At 42.6% G+C, this 24,053-nt stretch overlaps 1 protein-coding gene across 1 annotated transcript in view; it reads left to right on the top strand.

Annotated features, from left to right (window-relative positions):
- nav3 (neuron navigator 3) overlaps nucleotides 1–24,053 on the top strand; it is a 79,134-nt gene that overhangs the window by 3,877 nt on the left and 51,204 nt on the right. Inside the window, 5 exon segments of the mRNA XM_066668879.1 lie at nucleotides 3,864–3,932; nucleotides 4,723–4,859; nucleotides 5,882–6,890; nucleotides 10,065–10,171; nucleotides 23,594–23,702. Coding sequence (XP_066524976.1) covers nucleotides 3,864–3,932; nucleotides 4,723–4,859; nucleotides 5,882–6,890; nucleotides 10,065–10,171; nucleotides 23,594–23,702 — 1,431 coding nt within the window.

The following is a 24,053-nucleotide window of genomic DNA, read 5'->3' as shown; positions in this document are numbered from 1 at the left end:
GTTTGTGTGGGATTCTTTTTCTGCTGCAGTGGTGGCAGGTGCTCAGAGAGACTCAGACAGCTCAGCACAAATCACACACAGCCACACACACACACACAAACACACACACAGACCATCCCGTTCCCATTCTGCCTACCAACAACTGAGTGGCATGCACACAGAATGCAAAATGTGTGTGTGTGTGTGTGTGAGAGAGAATGGAAATAATTAACATTGTGTTATTTGTCCTGATCCCCATGTATCAGTGGGGCTTAAGGGGGCGGGGCTACAGAGAGCAGCTCCCATTATGCATGGCGGCCCCCCTATGAAGGCAACGTTTACCATTGTGGGGAACAGGAGTTCTCGCTGGTTTGATTACATTCAAAAGCTTTATGTCGTTTAAGGTGAAATGCACCAGCTCTGTGTGTGTGTGTGTGTGTGTGTGTGTGTGTGTGTGAACATAAAATAGAGCTAAATAAGAAGCAAAAATGTGACTTGTACGTCTTATTCCAGAGAATATCTATGTGCAAGGGACAATGCCCAAAACCAGTATTATCTGGCTGTAGTCTTTAGGCCCTCAGATGGCACTGAATAAAATCAGACACATTTCTGTAGTGTGAATCACTACATGGGCTCAGAAACACTTCCCAAATTACTGTGTGTGAACACAGTTTGTCACTACATCAACTAACACAAGTTAAAACTCACAAATGCCAAGAAGGAACCATTTATAAACAGGATCCAAATAAGCCCAAGCTCATTTTAAATGGACTGGGGCAAACTGTCAAAGTGTCCATGGTCTGACAAATCAAAATTTGAAATAATTTTTTTTGGAAATTATGGAAGTTGCATCCTCCAGTCCAAAGAGGAGAGGGATAATCCGCTTGTTATAAGCACACAGTTCAAAAGCCAACATCCGGGATGATGAGGGGGCATTAGAGCACATGGCATGGGTGACTTACACATCTGGGAAAGCATTGTTAATCTCAGTTTATCTCAGGAAGTAAAGGCCAATCCACATTCCTGGATTACAACAAAACGACTCACTAAACTAGTCCAGACTCATCACCCACTGAGAAGAACTGGTGGTTCTTTTGAAGCAAAAAAAAAAAAGAAATCCTATAACAATCAAGAATGGGAAAACAGCTCACTTTCAAAACTACAGCGACTGGTCTCTTCAGTTCCCAAACGTTTACAGAGTGTTGTTAAAACAAGTGCTGATACACCCCAGTGACAAACACGCCCCCATCCCCAACTTTTAGCTGACATCAAATTCTAAACAAAGTTCAATTTAAATCAACATTTAAATTTCAACATTTTAAAATGTTCCATTAAATATAGAGTTTAATTTATTTGCACATCATTGCTTTACGTTTTTATTTACATTTTGCTTGCATCCAATCTTTTCTGGAATTGTGGCTGTACCTAATAATTCTACAGTGGCCACATAGTTAGAAATAACCCACCTCTACTTCCAGTCATTCTCCATTTTATTCGAGACACCTCTCTTCTACTTTGTACACTGGCCACGTTATTAGCAACATTCCGCCTTCTACTTCCACTCTCTAGCCACTTTACCAGAAACACCAACTTTTTTACTTCCACATCACTTATTACTGGGTATGGCCAACAGTAGACTGTTGAATTTAGCCTTTGCAGCACACACACACACACACACACACACACATACACACACACACACACACACACACACAAACACACACACGCACTGCCCTATATACCCAGTGTGAGGGCAGCTGCACTTCTGCAATGTCAAATAACCAAAAATACTAAAATAAAACAGCGTCTGAGCTCTCTGGGAATGACGCAGGGGTCTTTTTATAACACACACACACACCCATAGACCCTGCTCTCGTTTACAGTCTCAGTGACTCAGTCTTTCTATAGCTGACACCTGCTGTAGTGTTCAGTCCTTAGACTGTGTTCAGTATGTTTGTGTGTGTGTGTGTGTGTGTGTGTGTAGTGTGTTAAGAGGCTGGTGCCTGGTCATGTCTGACGCTCAGAAGCTTGATCAGAAACTCACACAAAGAAAGAGCAGACTGCCATTCAGGAAAATATACAGCAACAACAGCAACTATGGGTACAGTAATACAGCATGTGTGTGTATTTTTAAGGGGAACAAAGCTACTTATGGTTATTCTAGAACAGTGGGGTTCTAGTACACTTTTGAAAGGGTGCTAGCTTTGAAGCTGGCTTTTATTTTATATCATAGTTGAGATTGTATTGGTGTTTGATTTTCTTGTTATCGCTGTTGTTGTTTTTGGGTGGTGGGTTAGTGGGTGTATTTATAATTTTGTGAGGACCAGGTTCTCGTGCTGGATATTATACTATAATTGGGATTCTCTATATCGTATGAGTGTAAATGATGTGCTTCTGTATCTGAAATCAGATTATTGTTGAGACAGCTTGAATATCTTCTTCTTTTACATATTGCTGGAGTTATTTTCTTAAAGTTTGTGTGTGTGTGTGTGTGTGTGTGTATATGTGTGTGTGTGTGTGTGTGTATGTGTGTGAGTGTGTGGGTGTGTGTGTGTGTGTATGTGTATGTGGGTGTGTGAGTGTGTGGGTGTGGGTGTGTGGGTGTGTGTTATAATGCATTACAAACATATAAATGATGTCAGAAAAAACACCAGCTGCCTTTTAAATTATGTGAAGGTTTTGTAAAGAATGGAAAATAGCAAATGGAATAAAATAACAGCTGCATTGGCGTTGTAACAGATAAATATATGTTGTAACCGTCAGAACACAACCCTGTATCTACAAACAGCAAGTTTAGATGTGAAATTACATTCCGTAAATTTCAGTGCAATACCAATGCACCTATGAAGTCAAATGGTAAAATATATTAATAACAATCAACAGTAACCAAAAAATAGTTAAGATATTTAAAAAGTAAAGGTATATGACAGATAAAAACATTACTAGAATAAAATAAAACAGACACAGGATCATCGTCTGTAAGCGCACTCATCTCAAAATATACGCTATGTGCTTATTTGTGTGTCTGTGTATTTCTGTGTATCTCTCTCTTTCACTCTCTCTCTCTCTCTCTCTCTCTCTCTCTCTCTCTCTCTCTCTCTCTCTCTCTCTCTCTATCAGTGATTAATGGATTCTATTTCAAACAAAACCCTCAGGTCTGAGTTTTGCAAGAGTAATGGGGATCATTCTCTAATTTCCAGCTTTTTTTCTTTATTTTCTGCAAGAGTCTTTGTAATTTGTCTTTTCTTGAGGCTCAAAAGACAGATTAGTCTTAGGTTAGTGCAAGAGAGAGAGAGAGAGAGAGAGAGAGAGAGAGAGAGAGAGAGTGTGTCTTCTGTTATATTAGTAATTAATATCCACAGGAACTGAGTTGAATGGATGAGTTGGACAGTCAGTGTTCTCCTCCAAGCGTGTTGAACTCTGGTTATATTATGCTCGCTGTAGAGTGTAAGTATGTGCCGCAGCTTCTCGTGTCTCTGAGGAAGATAGCAGGAAGTCTAGGAAATGGGAAAGTGCACATTACTGAAACTGGGAGAAAAGTGTGATAAAAATAGTTAAATATCAATACACTTCTAAACCCAGACTCTAATAGAAGCTTCTCTGACTCGTCTTGTGTGGAATGAAGTAAAACTTTGTTAGGGCCTTGATGAGGTTTGTGTGACCCACCACGTGAAAATGAACACACACACACACACACACACAGAGAGAGAGAGAGAGAGAGATACATAGAAGTGTATTGTAGACAGAACAGGCAGCTTGCATTTATTGTATTAGAGAGAAACCTTGTCTAATTCAGCTTAATGTCTTTTTCTCTCTCTCCCTCCCTACCTCTATCTCTCTCCCTCTCTACTTCTCTCTCTCTCCGTCACTACCTCTCCGTCCAGTTTAACAGCGAGATATCCGAGCCCCTCGGCTCACAGTGGAATAGCATCTCCTCAGAAGAAAAATACAAGGTAAAAGATGACAAATTATTACATAATACAGTCATAAAATGTTCTGATATTTTGTTAACCCTTTACTGTTGAACAAATCCAGCACCTCAGTCTAATCTCCTCTTTGTTACACAGTTAAACACGTAATGAAAAGACAAAGTTTCTTTAGCTATTTTAAATGCAATATTTTAAAAGGTAAATACCTAGATGTTTATTTTAGTTCTCTTAGTTTATTCTAATTTTATTCACATTGAACCCCAAGCCTGGGCAACTGTATTTTGTTCTTATCGCGCCACGTGTTGTGAATGACAATAGAGCTGAGTGTGAGTCTGATAAGAATATTATTCATAGGTCAGTGTTCTTTTATTGCTGCAGTAATAAGCTTTTCCATAGCCTTGCTCTGAATGGGGTATTGTCTTGAGTTAAAGCAGCATGCAGCTCCTTTCATAAAACATCCAACTTCCCAAACTGTATTTCACCTGAGAAAAGAAAAACAATCGTTCTGATCACAGTGATTTCACACGGTCTCTTTGTCTATTCGTCTATTCTTTGTGACACTGGGACACAGTGTAAACATCAGATTTTATTGGCATTGCTGTTTTCTTGTTGTGTGTGTTGTATGCTGCATGAGGGGCGTCTGTGATTATATATTTGTTATGGTTTGTTGATTTTCATGAATGACTGAATCATACCATAGAATCAAATTAAACTGAACCATTTGAGATTGTGATGAATCACTGAAATTTTAAAGCACCTGTGTGTGTGTGTGTGTGTGTGTGTGTGTGTGTGTGTGTGTGTGTGTGTGTGCCAGGTTGCCAGGTCCCTCTAGATCCCCTGCTGGGGGGAGTAAAGCTCCTCCTGCTTCCACAGCTTTGAACCGAAGAAGCCAGAGCTTCAACAGCATCGACAAGAGCAGACCACTGCAGTATTCAAGTGGAAATGATAGAGGTAACACACCCACACACACACCCACCCACACACACACACACACTCACGCACATTCTTTTCACTCCAAGAATGTGATTTCAATTCTGCTGCTTCTTTCTTGCTGTCCAGCAGATGGCGCCACTCTGAAGGAAAACAAAATCTGTCCTTTTCTGTAGAAAGAGAGAGAGAGAGAGAGAGAGAGAGAGAGAGAGAGAGAGAAGGTGTTTGTGTGTAAGAGAATAAAGGACTTACACTTAGAAATATGAAATATTTAAACAGGGACTGTGTGTGTTTGTGTGCGCATATGTGCATGCATCGCTGCTGTGTCTGATCCACTCGTACCAGCACAACACACGCTGACAGTGCTGAGAATAATCCAACAGCCAAATCATACCTGTTCTGTTAGTGTCTGGGGTTCCTGAGCATTGAATACCAGGGTAATGGATACAGACAAAGTATGCAGAGCAGCTATCTGTAATTGAATAACTATATGGTCATTGGAGCTGAGAAAACAGACAGGGAGTGGTGAAACATGGAGGTGGTCATCATGTTATGGCTGTATGGCTGGACAGTGTGTAGTGTTTTTGTAATCCCACAGAGGGCGCTCTGGCCATGTATATGTCATTAGGCACTGACAGGTAAGGGGAATAACACTGATTATCTTGTAACAATGACATCTTTTATTGGGGTGAAATATATCTGGCAGCAAGTGAAGTGTCAGGTCTTTGAAGTTTAAGTGTTTGAAGCATTAAATAAAAGACCTGCTGTTTTGGAGATTTACTAACCAAAACATTATGACATCACAATTGAACCCTTTCTAAAGTGGCTCAGAATTTTACACATGTCCAGCATCAAATTCAAGAACTGGCTGTTACCTGTTCACCCTTCACCGGCTGCCACTGTAACAAGATTATCGCTGTTGACCTCACCTCTCTGTAGTTTTAATGTTGTGGCTGATCAGTGAACGATCAACAAGCACATTTTTGCATAAATGTATATATAAAAGCTATACCTTACCAGCCTTTATGCTCTATTTCCTACAGAGTCTGTGAAGTCTATACCAGTAGGGGGCAGTATGAACAGCAGCAGCAGCGGTCAACAACTGGCCTCGTCCATCCCGTCCCCGACGGCAGGAAAAGCGTGGCGCAGTAAATCCATGAACATGAAGCACAGTGCAACGTCCTCCATGCTCGCCACTAGCCCCACGTCGAGTCCAAATCCTTCTAATGCAACTGACCGCTCTCGGCCAATCACGGACTCTTCCAAATCGGCCCCTGGCAACCAGAGATCCATGCTGGAAAAGTTTCGGCTCATAAACCCACGCTCAGTGTCCAGAACGTCTCCTTCAATGGCTGAGATGGCCCTCCAAGAGGAGGACGATTTATCCGAGTATGGGGACGAAGGAAACTGTGTCATTGTTCCGTCCAACGGAGTGTCCAAACAACAAGGGAAAACCACTCCTACATTATCCCAAAACAAGAGCACGGTTGCTGCTGCAAACAGTGTAAACAGCCACAGTGCTAGCACTGCTGCGCCCAAGAACACAAAGTCAATACCCCAGCCCAAAGACAAAGACAAAGACCGAGACAAAAACAAAACTAAAGCTAGCAGTCCTCCTAAAGAAGAACCAGCCTTAGAAGCAGGCAAAAAGACATCCAGGATCGCTAGCCTCATCCCAAAAGGCGGAAAAGCACCAACTACAAAGAAAGAAAGCTCAATTCCAGCATCCAGCGGAATCCCAAAGCCAGGAATTAAAGCTGCAGCAGGTGCAAAGCCGGCAGTAACACAGCCAGGGCAAGTGGGGGCGCCAGGGAAGGAGAGTAAAAACAGTAAAGGAGGACAAACGTACTACATGCAGCGATTAGAAGGAAGGAAAACTATGGTTTCCTCCACCAGCACTTCAGCACTTTCAGGATCTACCACCGGAGGAGGAGGGGGAGGGGGAGGGCCAGGGGGCGGGGGAGGACCAGGGGGTAATGGGACAGTACAGCTACCCCAACAACAGCAGCACAACCACCCCAACACCGCCACAGTTGCCCCTTTCATATGCAGGTGAGTGGACACCTAGGTGACAGTTTTATTGCTTTAAAATTGCTGGTTGATGGCTCAGGAGACTTAAAGGGGACATAGTCGACCACTTTTCCACAAGTGAACATGGTTCTGGGGTCTTAAATAAATGTCTGTGACATGCTTTGGTCAAAATACAACAAGGATCAAAGACCACAGCACCGCTCTCCCCTGTTTAAACAGCCCTGTTCAGAACCTGAGGCACAGCTCACGTCAACGCTTGTTCAGTTCAGGAGTGAGGAGCTAAGAACAGAATCTCTGGTTTTTAGCCATTTTTGCTTGGTTCTCTTTCTTCTGTCTTTGTTTTCTCCATATTTAATCAATACTTTATTTTCTCTGCGCTTGAAGTGCTCTCAGAGTTAACCTCGTCTTTGTGCTCTCACAGAAACACTGAGAGACACAGGTGAGCCTCCTGTGCTCTTTTTCTCATGAGAAACATCTGAGCAGCAGGAGAGATATTAATGAGAAACTATGAGACATTAAGGAGAAGCTACAGAGATGTTAAGGTGCAACTACAGAGGTATTAATGAGATACTACAGAGATATTAAGGAGGGTCTACAGAGACATTCAGGAGAAATTACAGAGATGTTAAGGTGGAACTAAAGTGATATTAACCTCTTGAAATTCCAGGCTTATTACATACTAAGGTTAATTAATCAATAACTACAGTGACTTCAGTTCTTTCAAGGCTTTTCTTTGGCCAAAGCAGTGTGTAATAAAACGCTGGATCCACTGGCTGGCCCTTGGCCGTTTAAAGGTCACTAGAGTGATATTAAGGGGGAACTACAGAGACGTTAAGGAGATAATATAGAGTCATTAATGATGGTCTTTGTTGTAGAAACTTGGGTTTACATGTTTGTGGTGTTAATGTGTTCCTGAAGCTGCTTGAAGACAGAGATCTGTATCTTGAATTGTATTCAAAGTGGTGAAATCATTATTTTACTCCATTAACCAGCGGCACAGCGTCTGTAATTATACTCAACAGGAAACCGAGAGGAGTTCCAAGTCTGTAGGAGGCCGAGAATAATTAGCTTTTAGCCACTCTCCAAGCACAGAGAGAGAGAGAGAGAGAGAAAGAGAGAGAGAGAGAGAGAGAGAGAGAGAGAGAGCTGTGCAAGTCTGCAAGTCATCACTGCTGTGTTTTAACACACTGCTCCGTTATACACTCAGAAAACATCCCTCTCAAAGTGACATCATTCAAAATGCATTACATTCGAACAAAGAGGTTGTGCTTAGTGTCCAGAAGTTTATAGACATTCCTTATAATGGATTAATTCAGCTGTTTTAAGCGGCAGTTTGTATTATCTCCTCAGTAAAATACAGAGCAAGTGTTGATATGACCCAGGTATGATCCTAAGGCGGGCGGCACAGTGGCGCAGCAGGTAGTGTCACAGTCACACAGCTCCAAGGACCTGGAGGTTGTGGGTTCGATTCCCACTCTGGGTGACTGTCTGTGAGGAGTGTGGTGTGTTCTCCCTGTGTCTGTGTGGGTTTCCTCCGGGTGACTGTCTGTGAGGAGTTGGTGTGTTCTCCCTGTGTCTGTGTGGGTTTCCTCCGGGTGACTGTCTGTTAGGAGTTTGGTGTGTTCTCCCTGTGTCTGCGTGGGTTTCCTCCGGTTTTAGATGGATTGGCACACGCTTTTAGGTGGATTGGCGACTCAAAAAAAGTGTCCGTAGGTGTGAGTGAATGTGTGTGTGTTGCCCTGCGAAGGACTGGCGTATTCAGGGTGTATTCCTGCCTTGCACCCAATGATTCCAGGTAGGCTCTGGACCCACCGCGACCCTGAACTGGATAAGTGCTTATAGATAATGAATGAATAAATGATCCTAAGGTCACCATACCCACTGCCAGAAGTCTGCCGAGGGATTATAAAGCCCCCAGCACTGCGCTGTGGGGCAGTTGTACTCAGTTGTACTCAGTTGTACTCGAGTAATGAAGATCCATTTAATACTTTGGGTTTGAGTATTTTTGTTTTATCCCCAAATAATCCAACATCTGTATGACTTCACTAATGTTTATGCGACTGAATACCATCAAATCATGACAACAGTGTTCCAGAGTCGTGTCAATACGTCTCAGAAAAGTAGAAGCTGTTACTGCAGCAAAAAGGAACAACCTCGTCATTGTATATACATTGCATAGCCATCCATTTCTGAAATGAAGGGCATCAGTGTGTCATATATGTTTCCAAACTTTATTTATCATACAAATACACAAATACACAACGGTAGGATAGGAACATCTGAGCCTCTCATTTCTGAGATACAACAGCAAAAATGTAAATGATAAAGAGAGAAAAAAGGAGAGGAAAGAAGAGGAAAAGAGCAGAGAGCAGAACAGCTTTGTTCTGAGAGAGAAAAAGAGAGAGAGAGAGAGAGAGAGAGAGAGAGAGAGAGAGAGAGAGAGAGTGTTTGTGTGTGTGTTTATTAGCTCTAATCCCTCTGTAGATTAAACAGCACACACACACACACACACACACACACACACACACGGGCACACACTCAGTCCTATGTTTATCCTCAGTTCTCGTCTGTCACAGGTTTATTATTCATTTTCATTATTCATTATTCACTGTAGATGATACATAATTAGAATCCACAGCCCTCTGTTCTCTGTGAATCAGATTATAACACAGTGAAATTGTTATATTAATCATTTAAAAGGTCCTATAGGTCAAATAGGTCATAATCAGCTTCATAATTTCCGGTCACACAACAAGGGGGCTATGCTATGCACCCAGTACAAAACAAAGTAGAAGAGAACTAAGTGACAATGACTTTAAACCAGAGCTTCTGCTTCTCACTCTACACTCCTGGGCTCTAGTGCTGAACTGAGCTGTGGTTCATTCTGATTTAAAGGAGCAGGCACTGAAACAAGTCATTCTGAACAGGGGTGCTTAGTCAAAATGAGGGTGGGGGTGGCGTTGCTGTGGTGTTTGGTCCTTGTGGATTTTTAACTAAAGCAAAATGTCCCCTTTAAGTTGATGGTTAAGTAAACTAAGTTACATTCTGCTCTATTTAAGGTGGATTGGCAGCACCAGAACCTAACTGCTGTATCGTTTGTCATTTTATTTCAGTGGTTCTATACCTCCACAGAATGTTATTCGTTTACTGGACAACTTTTTAAACAAACGCTGTCTCGTATCTCTCTCTCTGTAGGACGTACTCTGAGAACGACTGTACTGCGGTGATCGAGCCTTGCCTCAGTCCCACGAAAGATCTCATCTACAGCAAAACAGCCAAACAGTGCCTCGAGGAGATATCAGGTAGGATTAGTTTAACTGCAGTGAGTGTATTTGCTTTCCGCTTCAGTGAAATGTCTTTCTTCAGCACAGATTTCACAGAAGGTAATGCAGAGGGGTAAAGGTGGTGGAACAACGTTGCAGGTGGTTTAAGAAAGCTAACCGTGTGTGCTTGGTCACTACAGCGCTATCTCAGATGTAGGTTGTTGCTGTGGTATCACAGGAGGCTGCTAGTTCATATATGTCTTTAATATCATCATTGAATGTGTCTGGGATTAAATTGGAAAAAGTGCAGCCAACGTCTGAGATCTTTGGTGGTGTGGCTGGGGGTTCGTCTGAGAAACTGACACAGTACACACTGAAGACTGTGAGATTATAGTTTTTTTCTTAAATCTGTAAAATTACTCTCTATATGAAGGCTTTTTGATTGGAAATTAAATGAATTTTAAGAAAACAAACATGTGACCTTTATCCACACACACACACACACACACACACACACACACACACACACACGCACACACGCACAGACACACACATAATCACACACACACACACGCACACGCACAGACACACACATAATCACACACATGCACTTTGGACAGTGATGTAAACACGGCTTGCCTTTGTCCACCTGTCATTTCTGACCTTTTCCTGCTGTGACTCCAGTGTGGGTCTGAAAACCTGCAGAGGACGATCTGTGTGTGTGTGTGTGGGTGTGTGTCTGTGAGTGTGTTTCCGTCTGTGCCACACACCCAGATCCAGTACTGATCCCACAACAAAGCCCAGATTAAACAAATGATAACACAGGAACACAAAATAATCCCACAGTTAAATTTCGATGGATTAGATACATAGATAGATACATAGACAGATTCAACTTTATTGTCGTTGCTCAGTACAAGTGCGAGGCAACGAAATGCAGTTAGCATCTACCAGAAGCGTGTAGAATAATGCAAAGACAGATGAGTGCAAGAACCAAACAGGAAAAGGTTTGTATACAAGAATAAACCGACACACACAGCTTCCAAATAATTCCTTTTTATACTTTTTTAATGATTTAATTTAATTTATCAGCTAAGCCGTTTAGAACATGAGTAGACGAGAATGTAACTAGTGTACCATCTAAGGTGGACTGGAGGTAACAAAGTTTTCCTGCTGAATCATTTCAATTGGACAGCACATTCCCAGTAAACAAGGGACGTCCCTGGACGTTCAAAATAGGTATAAAAGTAGTCTGTCCGTCAAGGACATATTTTAAACATCAATGGACGTCCAAAATCCATCTTAACAAGTTGGTTAAGTGGTGACCAATTGATAACGTCAGTGGACGTCCAAAACGCGTTTTATACAAATAATTTATTTCGAGACCAATTAATAACGTCAATGGACGTCCAAAATACGTCTAATAGTCGTCTTTTCAATGTCTGTGTTTGGACGTCTTTTCAGCTTTTATTTTCAGCCTTAAGAGAACGTTGATTAGACGGCAACCATTACGTAATTTCAACGCTGAATCAACGACTAATTGTTTACTGGGTTTAATTACAGCTTAATAATCAGTGTATTGTTAGTCTCGGTGTGTGCTAAAAGTGGAAAGTTACTCTCTGTGTAACAGCCAGCTCTCCAGAAAATGATGCAGTAACTGTGAAAAAAATAAGACGGTATAAGTATCAGTATGATTTGAGCATTGGATACAGCAGTAAACCATGATTTAAAAAAAAAAACGATTTCAGACCTTATCCCAGGTGGTTGCTATTGTGTTGCTATCGTTGCTCTTTGTATCCCAGGTAATATGCCATGGTCATAAGCTTGTGTTTGAAAGGAAGTGAATGCAGCTGGGGCTTACATAAGCTGGGGCAAAAGGGGTGACTTTCGGGGGGTGAAAGTTTACAGCACTCTCAAATTAGTAAAAAAATACATGTAGCATTACTACAAATAAAAAAGAAATACAGTGGTTACAGTAATAAAAAAGAAATAAAGTTTTAAGTGGTTACATATCGCTACCTTGAAGACGTGACGACTGGCTGGAGGAGGAACACAGGCACTGGCTGTATGACGGGAGGTGGGGGGTGGGTGGAATAACGGAGAATAGGTGGGTGAATGTAGGGAGACGAAGCGTAGATACGGCTTAACTTAGCACCAATTTTGATGTCTGCTATTTACACTAATGCTAAATTGCTAAAGCTACAATTTGCTAATCTTAAAAGCTCACTCAAGTCTGGGCGCGCTGGGAAACTCGCCGATTGGGGTCAGTGGCCATTTCCAGCCGCCGGTTCGTTTCTAGAGTCATGGTTCGTTGGTGGAGGCAAAACATATTCAAATGCCCGGTTCATATCTTGGAAAGTTTGTTAGTATAGGCGTTTGTTAGTAGAGGCTTCATTGTATATATATTTTTAGTTGTTGTTAAAAGATGCTATAAACCAACCTCTAACCTGCCACAAAAATGATTGCAATGTCATTTGCTGAAACTCTCTCTCTCGTGCCCTCTCTCTGTTTCTCCCTCTATAAAGGGCTGTATTTTGGGCATGGTTTTGAAGTGGTAGTGTCCAGTGGGTGTGACATGTCCAGATGCTCTGTAGCACTGCAGTGTTTTTCCACTTTTGCTGTCTCTTTTTACTGAGCTCCTTATAGATGTCATCTGCTACTGCAGTGCCTTATGGGTAAAACTGCTGAACTGTAAAACTGTCCACACCTACCTTTGTCTTCTGTTACGACCACAGCCAATGCCGTCTACCCTATGGGCCCCCCAAAAAAAGATCATGCAATATATTCATTTTTAATTCACATCCTAGTCATTAACTCTGGATCATCAACTAAATCCAGGCTGTTGGCTTTTATTCAGATCAGAGTCTGAATCCTAGTTACTTGATTAAATACAGATTACTTCACTTAATGCAGGTAGTAAAATATATCCAGACTTTAACATTTTGGAACATAAATGCATTCAATCCAGGTTATGTTTAAGCCTTTGGTGTCTGATTAATTCCTGCTGATTGACTAGATCCAGGCAGCTGGCTTTGTTCTCAAATGCTCTGTTTACAATGTGAAGATGTTTGGTTCCGGTTCATTTTCAAAAATCCAATTACTCCTGTGTCTGGTTTAAGTCTTAGTTGCAGGATGAAATGTATGTTGCATGTTGTATGTAGATGTTCTGGGTATTCTCGTATTTCTCCAGGTTATTTGGCTAAACCCGTATTATTTATTTAAGGGTTATCAGGTCTGAGGGGTGGTTAGCTGATTAACACTAGATAATCAGGCTAACTCCAGGTAATCCGGCTCTAATGCAGGGCTTTTAGCTACATATCATTGTGTATCTTAAATCCAGATCGCTTAGTCTACATCCAGGTGTAGTTTTTTAGGGTGGTTATTAGTGTGTGCTGTGGGAAAAAGTAGCAGAGGTACTGCATTTTTCTCTTTCACACACACACACACGCACACACACACACACACACACGTTTAAAGGTATTATAGTTTTTTTTTTTCTGAAGGCATGCTGCCTTGGTAGCCTATGGCAACAGCAGAGATAAGGAGAGAGAGAGAGAGAGAGAGAGAGAGAGAGAGAGAGAGAGAGAGAGAGAACGAGAGAGAGAGAATGAGAGTAAGAGCAAGAGAGAGAGAGAGAGAGAGACAGAGACAGAGCAGTGCATATTAAAGAGGGCAGAACTTGTTCATGTCTTGTCAGGCTCTCCTCCCTCTCTCTGTCTCTCTCTCTCTCTCTCTCTCTCTCTCTCTCTCTCTCTCTGTCTGTGCTCACACTCTGTCATCTTGTAATTAACAGAACAGAGCAAAAAGTGAAAGGGCACTTCAGCTTCAGAGAGAGAGAGAAAGGGAGGAGTTAAAGAGAGAAAAAAGGGGAGAGAGAGAGCGATAGAAGCTGTATTGAGAAGCTTTAGTGCTACACTGCATGTTTGCACTCTAGGAGAGAGAGAGAGAGAGAGAGAAAAGTCGAGTCATACAAGGGAAAGGACCAGAGACAGAGAAGAGGAGGAGGATGTGCATGTTATAGTGTGTACCTGGACGTGGTTGTTGGCTTCATTGTATGTGTGTGTGTGGGTGTGTGTGTGTGTGGGTGTGTGTGTGTGTGCGTGTGTGTGTGTTTAGGGGAATGGCATTAGTGCCTCCCTGGAGTGAGGCGCGGTTTTGCGGACAGGGCGAGAGCGCAAGAGGGAGACAAAACATACACACGAGAGAGAGAGAGAGAGAGAAAGGGAGAGAGAGAGAATGAGTGAGAGAAATAGAGGAAGCCTGTAAAAGGGATTAGCAAGAGAAAACATAGAGAGAGAAAAAACTGAGACAGACAGAGAGAGAGAGAGAGAGAGAGAGAGAGAGAGAGAGAGAGAGAGAGAGAGGCATCTGCCACCTGAAGATTATTCTGAGCATTCCAGCACACAGCTCGAGAGAAACCAGAAAGACGAACAGCACAGAAAAAACGGACAAACTGAGCCAGGATGAAGAAAGGACGGGAGTTTTCTGTCTTCCGGACCTCGAGCCCGGAATCTCAGCCTCGCCTGGACGACCGCAACATCCGCAAGCAACGTTCCCTCGGCAACCTGACTCTGCTCAGTGACGGAGAGCAGAAAGTCTACTCCTTCGATCTCGATCTGGACGCAGAAGGAGGTGGCGAAAAACAGAAGAAGCCAAAAGATGGACAGAAAAAGGCGAGGGAATCTTCTCGGGCTCGCTCTCTCTCTCTCTCTTTGACCAGGATGCTCTCTCAGTCTGAGCACTCGCTCATCCCCGTACCCTGGGGTCAGAGGTCACGTAGAGCCGAGCCCACGTCCCGAAATAAAGGACAGGCAGAGGCCAACGATGAGGAAGATGAAGGTCCAAAAGCCCCTGGAGCTGGAGAGTGGGCGGACGACATCGAGAGCGCCAGGGAAGAGAGAGCAGAGCTGGATAAGGAGGTGATCCTCACCATGCTTGGAGATCTGGAGCAAGTTCTCGACACACACACACACAGCAGGCGTAAGTGGAGGACGCACCAGACTTAAACTTTAAAACAGTTAATACTTATTCATTAATAATTAATGATTAATTATTTATTAAGGCCAGACTAACTAAAGTCCAGGGTTATGCCGGAATGTATTATTGATGTATTATTATTATTTATATGAAGCTTACACCTAGTGGTGGGCGATATGAGCACAAATAAATATCACGATTAATTGTACATTTTACCATGACTATGATTAATGAACGATTATTTTTGTTTTGGATTTTTGACTCACTGATACTTCAGTGACGAGGCTTGTACTGTAAATAAGCTCCAGTATTGAAGCTGAGATATTTTTTCTAATGTTGCTGGGAGCTCATTCCTCTTGTTTTTGAGCACTGTTTATATTGTGGTTGTGCTTTAGTCGCTGAAACTGATTTTTTGCAGCGTTTACATTTGACTTCTTTTTGTTCAGTGTCGTCTTAATTATAGTCAAAACACAGCACGTCCAAACCTTGATCCAATATGGCGGCTTTCAAGATGGCGGCCATGTTCCGGTCCTAGCCTAGAAGATAGGCCCCTCGCCCATTACTCGCTGGGGTATTCAGATATGTCATTTTCCCTTTCATTTCTGAAATAAAAGGGTGTCCTGAGACATTTGCCTCCCCCTGTATAAAAATATGCATATCTGAATATAAATGTAAGGCTATTTACTTGTAGCTGCCATTATAACCACTCATATTATCAGTCTGCGTCATCTCCCTTTTCATTGAATTTACTCTAATGTCTTAAATCTAGGCCTGAAGATGAAACATATCACCATACATATTACATATCGACATGGTCTGGTTTAAGTCTTAGATATCTGACTCTTTTATAGGGTCCAGTGAGATTGTGAATATTGGCCTTGTTATATTCCGACCCCGTGCTGTTGCAGTAGGGGAGCGTTTTGAAGCTGGCTGCTTGGACCTGCTGCTTTTAGAGGGTGGTGTTTATTATGTGGGCTCTGAGGAATTGCTTCATTTTCTTGGCTGTCTGTGTGATCCATGCCTCTCCACACAAAAATGTACGCACGTACACACATACACACACACACACATACAGGAGGTGTCCTCTCATATAGCAGTCTGTTAATGTCCACAGTCTTCTACCTCAGGGCTAGTCTGTCTGCTGTCTGGTGTATTTATATATTTATATCTATCATGTTCCTGTATGGGCGGAGCAGCAGGTAGTGTCGCTGTCACACAGCTCCAGGGACCTGGAGGCTGTGGGTTTGAGCACCGCTCTGGGTGACTGTCTGTGAGGAGTTTTTTGTGTTCTCCCTGTGTCTGTGTGGGTTTCCTCCCATGGTGCAAAAACACATGTTGGTAGGTGGATTGACTACACAAAAGTGTCTGTAGGTGTGAATGTGTGAGTGTGTGTGTCGCCCAGCGAAGGACTGGTGCCCCCTCCAGGGTGTGTTCCCGCCTTGAGCTCAGTGATTCTGGGTAGGCTCGAGACCCACTGCGACCCTGAACTGGATAAGCGGTTACAGACAATGAATGAATATCCCTGTATATATTTGTTTATATATATACACAGGGGTTGGACAATGAAACTGAAACACCTGGTTTTAGACCACAATAATTTATTAGTATGGTGTAGGGCCTCCTTTTGCGGCCAATACAGCGTCAATTCATCCTGGGAATGACATATACAAGTCCTGCACAGTGGTCAGAGGGATTTTAAGCCATTCTTCTTGCAAGATAGTGGCCAGGTCACTACGTGATGCTGGTGGAGGAAAACGTTTCCTGACTCGCTCCTCCACAACACCCCAAAGTGGCTCAATAATATTTAGATCTGGTGACTGTGCAGGCCATGGGAGATGTTCAACTTCACTTTCATGTTCATCAAACCAATCTTTCACCAGTCTCGCTGTGTGTATTGGTGCATTGTCGTCCTGATACACGGCACCGCCTTCAGGACACTCAGTGTTTGAACCATTGGACGCACATGGTCCTCCAGAATGGTTCGGTAGTCCTTGGCAGTGAAACACCCATCTAGAACAAGTATTGGGCCAAGGGAATGCCATGATATGGCAGCCCAAACCATCACTGATCCACCCCAATACTTCACTCTGGGCATGCAACAGTCTGGGTGGTACGCTTCTTTGGGGCTTCTCCACACTGTAACTCTCCCGGATGTGGGGAAACGGCAAAGGTGGACTCATCAGAGAACAATCCATGTTTCACATTGTCCACAGCCCAAGATTTGCGCTCCTTGCACCATTGAAACCAATGTTTGGCATTGGCATGAGTGACCAAAGGCTATAGTGGCCCGGACGTGTATATTGACCCTGTAGAGCTCCCAACGGACAGTTCTGGTGGAAACAGGAGAGCTGAGGTGCACATTTAATTCTGCTGTGATTTGGGCATGCGTGGTTTTATGTTTTTTGGATACAATCCGGGTCAGCACCCGAACATCCCTTTCAGACAGCTTCCTCCTGCGTCCACAGTGAATCCTGTTGGATGTGTTTCGTCCTTCTTGGTGGTATGCTGACGTTACCCTGGATACCGTGGCTCTTGATACATCACAGAGAATTGCTATTGTCACAGATGCGCCAGCAAGACGTGCACCGACAATTTGTCCTCTTTTGAACTCTGGTATGTCACACACAATGTTGTGTGCATTGCAATATTTTGAGTAAAACTGTGCTCTTACCCTCTGCTAATTGAACCTTCACACTCTGCTCTTACTGGTGCAATGGCCACTAGGCTGGTCCAATTTAGCCATGAGACCTCCCACACTAAAACAACAGGTCTTTCAGTTTCATCGTCCAACCCCTGTGTATATATATATATATTTTTTTTTTTTTTTTTTTTCTTCTCTGAAGAAACACTGACGAGCAGGTGTCCACAAACTTTTGGTTTTATTAAAGTGGCCTGTGATTGAACTAAACTGAAGGCTTACCTCTCTGTGATCTGTAATCAGCAGGTTTGTCAGTGATGAAATACCACTTGATTGGTATAGAATGATAGAATGATGCAGCTGTGTGTGTGTGTTTGTGTTCTGTATTTCAATGGTGAAAATGCTTCTCTGAGGTTTTATGCAGTACAGCTGAATGTTACACTCCATTACAAGCCCATAAATCATAGCCTGTGGTCAACAGGGTGTGTGTATGTGTGTGTGTGTGTATGTGTGTGTGTGCGTGTGTGTTTTCCTAAGGGCTCTATTTTTCTGTTTTTGTCATCTTGTAACTGGTCTATAATTGGATCCCTGGTAGACATAGGAAATGAAAGTGCGTGTGTTTGTTCTGGTTTTGCCATCATTATGGGGACCGAATTTATTCACAGTGATTGGTTAACAGTTGGATTTGGACAAAGTGGGGACCTGTAACCTACTCTTTACTTGAAAATGTACAGTTTTTTAAAAATTCATGTTTCTTTTGAAAAGTTTAGACTTTAGTTAAGGTTCAGGTTTAGATTTCTGTGTAATTGTCATTGCCCACTGTAATAAAATTCAAAATCAGCGTAAGTCCTCAGATTATAGTTAAACAGTTTTGTGTGTTTGGGAGTGTATGTTTGTGTGTGGCAGACAAGGTGTGAACAGAGACGTGCTAACACATGATATGAAGTGGCATTAGGGGACTTTAAGCCTGGAGAACTGTGATAGTGTGAGGACAAGTCAGTGAGTGAGTGTGTGTGTGTGTGTGTGTGTGTGTGTGTGTGTGTGTGTGTGTGTGTGTGTGTGTGTGTGTGCATATGTGTGTTCTTTTGTAGTTCTTGTATAGGATTAGAGAGACTTTACTGGCCACTCTAAAATCCCTGTAAATTAAATACTTTTTCAAATGTATGAAAGCTCATTCTAGGTGGACACAATATTGCCACATTAATGATTGGTTCTGCACTCTGACTCATCCCACAGGTCCTCAATAAAAACATGATAAATGTAGATCCAGAGTGATCATGTTGTGATTTTTGGCCATTCCATGAGAAATGTTCCCACAAACTAAAGAACACCTGGTGATTTCTAATGGTGTTAAACACATTTGCCCATTTCCTGCATAAAAATGATTCTCATAAATGAACTCACCTCTCTTTAATACATCTGGGATCACTGCTGTACTAAGCTGTTCATCATTAAAATGCTAATCAGGCTAGTGCTACATCAGCGTTTGAAGCTTCTGGCCGTTTAGTCATGCTGTACCTGTTAAAGAAAAATCAGGGAAAAAAATCTGGACAGAACTTGACAGACACATGACTCAGATGCAATGGATTTTTACTTTCCATACAGTACAGACATCTCTTTTAGTACCTGTAATAATGCTTCAAATAAAAAAACGATAATGACATCCCATATAATTAGTGATAGTAATAAAACCTAGCAATATTCTATATAGTAAAAAATAATAACAACCGTATCCAATATAATAACAGTAATACTGCAAGATATAATAACATATAATTATAATATATTCATTCATTCATTATCTGTAAGCGCTTATCAATTTCAGGGTCGCGGTGGGTCCAGAGCCTACCTGGAATCATTGGGCGCAAGGCAGGAATACACCCTGGAGGGGGCGCCAGTCCTTCACAGGGCAACACACACACACATTCACTCACACACTCACACCTACGGACACTTTTGAGTCACCAGTTCACCTACCAACGTGTGTTTTTGGACTGTGGGAGGAAACCGGAGCACCCGGAGGAAACCCACGCAGACACAGAGAGAACACACCACACTCCTCACAGACAGTCACCCGGAGCGGGAATCGAACCCACAACCTCCAGGCCCCTGGAGCTGTGTGACTGCGACACTACCTGCTGCACCACCGTGCCGCCTTAATTATAATATAATAATTATATAATAATAACAATAACATTTAATAACAATAATATCAACAACCCATTAGGTGATGTTGAGGTCTGGGTTCCATGGAGGTCAGCCCATTGTTTTGAGAAGCTTCTTAATTTGCTGCTATTATATGATGTCTATTTCCTTTTGTAACTGGAAGGTTGCCAGTTCAATCCCCAGAGATGGCATGTCATGACTGAAGTGCACTTGAGCAAGGCATCTAACCTCCAACTGCTCCCCAGGTGCCACGGCTAGGGCTGCCTACTGCTCCGGGCATGTGTGCTCACTGCCCCCTAGTGTTCACTAGTGTGTGTGTGTAAATGTGTGTTTCACTGCGCGGATTGGGTTAAATGGAGAGAACAAATTCCTCTGTGTGCAAGCACAGAGGCCAATACAGTGATTCTAATTCACACAGCTGTGGATGTGTTTAGATCTGAAGCTTGTTGAGCTTGTTTTCTCTTGTGCCTCAGAGATGAACTCTTTAAGTGCTGTTTATCTGATGGGCACAGACACAGTGGTCTTGGTTTGGGTCAGTATTTTGATCTGGCTTTTGATCTGGCTTTTCAGCTAAAATCATTGTCCAAGGAGCATCATATCAGCATTATTATTAGAATATCTTCACATTATATCATTGTAAACATTGTTTAAACTCTCTCTCCCTCTCTCTCTGAGTCTCTCTCTGTCTCCTGATTACTCACTGGGCTTTGGTGTGAGGTGATGAGGTGTGAGAAAGTGTTTTCTGTTATTTCTGTGTCTCTAAAGTGGAGGCGTGAGTGTGAACTGCACATCATTACCTCCAGCAACAAAGCATCTGAGCAGCTTTCCACAGGAGTTCCACTCACATTCTGATCATTCTAAATGGCTATGGGATGAGATGTAAACAAAGTTATTGAGAGTGCTGCTGTTCTCCAGAACCTTACAGTCTTATTGTTCACAGTGGGGGTGAATGGAACCAGACTTCCATTTTGTTTTTCAAGGACCCATGCCACTGCCAGTGTTTGTTTTTTTTTTTAAGAGAATGAGGTAAAATGACTCCAACTTGTCTAAAAGTGTCCAATCTATCGTGACAGCATGTGCTGTGTAGCAGAGAATCTCTCTATCCCTCCATCTTCCTGCAGAAAAGTGATGACTGTGAGTTCCGCCTCTTTAGCAGCAGCAAAACTGTTGTCTCAGCGAGTTCTCGGAGACAAGGGAAAGTGACAGACACAACATCTGGGCCTAAACATCGCAAAATATCCAGCTGGTTCAGCTCAGGAAATGACATCAGAATGCCTGAATTACAGACTCTGTCCTCTCAGTGATGAGTTTCTTATTCATCTGTGATGCTGCCCACAGCTTACAAAGCAGCAAAGGCAACAGTGCAATGAGACAATGGACCTTACAGTGACCCTACACATCCTAAACTAACACACCGGGTCCTGAGAGAAGGCTGGTACACTTTAACTGGCCTCTTTCTCGCTCTCTTTCTTTTCCCTCTCTGCATCGGAATTGCTCATCAACACCACTGTTATCACTGCAGTCATGTTTTTGTCCGCATTGACTCTGTGATTGATTAGTCATTCTTTTGTCTGCTGTTGATGTCTTGACAAAGAAAATGACTACATTCATTGTAGAAATCTATATCCATTCCACACACCTGGAGACAGCCTGTTCTTAACGTTGGATATGTACATATTCCATAAGGATGCAACGATCTTTTCAGTTTTGATACTAATACAGAAACATAAACTTTGAGTATTGGTCGATACCAAATACCAGTCCAGTACCGTCGACGGCACATCGTTTTTTGAAATATATTTGTGTGATAGAACATTATACATTAGTTTCAGGTGTTTAATCTAGTGACGTTTCATATTAAACAATAAATTCCAGAATGTTCTCTGTTATTTTTGGTGCTTTAACGCTGTTGGTTGAAAATTGTCATGTCTTGCAGTGCACTCACCAGCATCTGTTTTATCGTATTGTCTCCTGCTTCTCACATTAGGAACTCGGCCTGCTCTTCATCATGATACTTTGGAGGTCCTCAGTTAAATTTGTTGTACAGGAGGTCCTCGGGTTATGATGTTTCGTGGTTACGACACATCTCCCATTTACTGTATAAAGCCTTGTTTCGACTTAAGTGGTTTTGCGTCGTAAACGTCGTAACGTGAACTTCGTGTTTGGTGTGCGCAGCGGAGGAATACACGGTTACGCGGCTCGGGACCGAGGAGGATAGGTGTTAGGATAGGATAAGTGCTTACAGTATGTTATTTACGTACAGTATGTGAGTATGTACGACGCGACGTAGGAATGGATCAACGTCGTAAGTCGAGGACCCCCTGTATTGTATTATGCAGTGCTACCACACCTTGCAACTTTTTTTTTTTTGCAAAACTTGCCCATTGCTGTTGAGTTTGTTGGCACAAAAGGTGGGAAATACCTCAGTGCAGCTGACACTTTGGCTCCATTTATGTTGTTTTCCTGTTTGTAAGTCAAGTCTACCAGTGCACTACACACATGCTGCTGTTATTTGGTGTAGCACACATTGCAAACAAATGAAAGTGAATGGACCGCCCCAATTACCTTCATTCATTCATTGTCTGTAACCGCTTATACAGTTCTGGGTCACGGTGGGTCCAGAGCCTACCCGGAATAGACAATCCACCTACATATGTGATTTTGGACAGTGGGAGAAAGCTGGAGCACCTGTAGAAAACCCACATGGACACAGGGAAAACACACCAAACTCCTCACAGACATTGACACCAGTTGCACAACAGTCCCACCCATTATCCCATGCCTGATCCAGCTCATTTTGTGAATATTGGGACTGTTATCTGATCCTAATATTTCACTCTGCATTATCATTGTGTCTCACAATGTTTGTAACTTCTACCAATCTTAAATAACCAGTCTCAACCTAGCCCCTAATCCTAATCCCAGCTGTGAACTGGATCTTACATACTGATTGTAAAAAAACTGCGACTCATAGTGACAAATGTTGCAAATATCTTGGTGTGCTCCATTTTGTTACGTATAGTCATTTTTGGAGTTCTTGTTTCTGGAGCATCTGCACATGTGAGCTTGATCTCAGATTAAAGTGGTTTGATTCAGAACTGAAGCAACTTGCTTGGTCCCAGTTTAAAGCATGAGTGGCCTGCTCCTGAATTGAAGCAGCTGTTTGGTCTCGGAGTATAGAGGCTTGGTTCCAGATTGAAGCAGCTTGGGCTCAAAGTCAAGATGCTCAGATCTCGATAGTAGACACTTGTTCTGGTCTGAAGTGGTTTGGTCTCGATGTGGTATAGGACTGGAAAGACTTGTAACAGCTTCAACCCAGGTTTAAATTGCTTGGTCTGAGACTGGAGGGTCTTAATCTCAGAGAACCTCTGGTTCCAGGTTTGAAGCAGCTTGAACCCAAATCAATGTGGCTTGGTTCCAAATGAAAGCAGATTCTCCCAGAGTTGAAGCAGCCTGATGTCGAGCTGTAACAGCGTGGTCCCCAATTTGCTGATTGTTCTCAAACTGAAGAAGCTTGGTCTCAGACTGAAATCATTTAGCGTCTGATTAAAGCAGCAGGATCCCACGCTGAAACAGTGAATGTAACTTTCTCTTTCAAATTTAACCAGAAAATCAGGGCAGTGCCATGTTAGGTCACTAACATTTATGAATCTGACTGTAATTTTTCTCTTCCCCATCAGGTGAAGACCCGGAGACGAGACGAATGCGGACAGTAAAAAACATCGCTGACCTCAGACAGAACCTGGAAGAAACCATGTCCAGTTTACGGGGGACGCAGATCAGCCACAGGTCAGTAGACTCAGCTATTCACTATGGGTCAGGCGAATTTTAACTTTGGAATTGAACATTGGTGGTGCAGAAGTATCTACAGGTGTGAGAGTGTGTGAGTGACTGGGTGAGTGTGTGATGCCCTGTGATGGACTGGTGGTCTGAAAATACACCCATAAACCATAAAGTAACCAAAGTAGTAATTACTTTATGAGATATACAGTATCCTCATTTATGTAATCACGCAGTAAGTCATCATTCGTAAGGCTAAATAATACCTACATAATCCCTTCATGACGACTGACAAAAACATCCATAGACATCTATAAAAGCCCATTCCAAACAGAATCACTTGCACCTTGCTCAAGGGCC

Source organism: Hoplias malabaricus, chromosome 4 (genome assembly GCF_029633855.1).
Source record: "Hoplias malabaricus isolate fHopMal1 chromosome 4, fHopMal1.hap1, whole genome shotgun sequence".
NCBI classification, from domain to species: Eukaryota; Metazoa; Chordata; class Actinopteri; order Characiformes; family Erythrinidae; genus Hoplias; species Hoplias malabaricus.
Note: the sequence above shows the minus strand (reverse complement) of the source record. Positions and strands in the feature narration are given on the sequence as shown.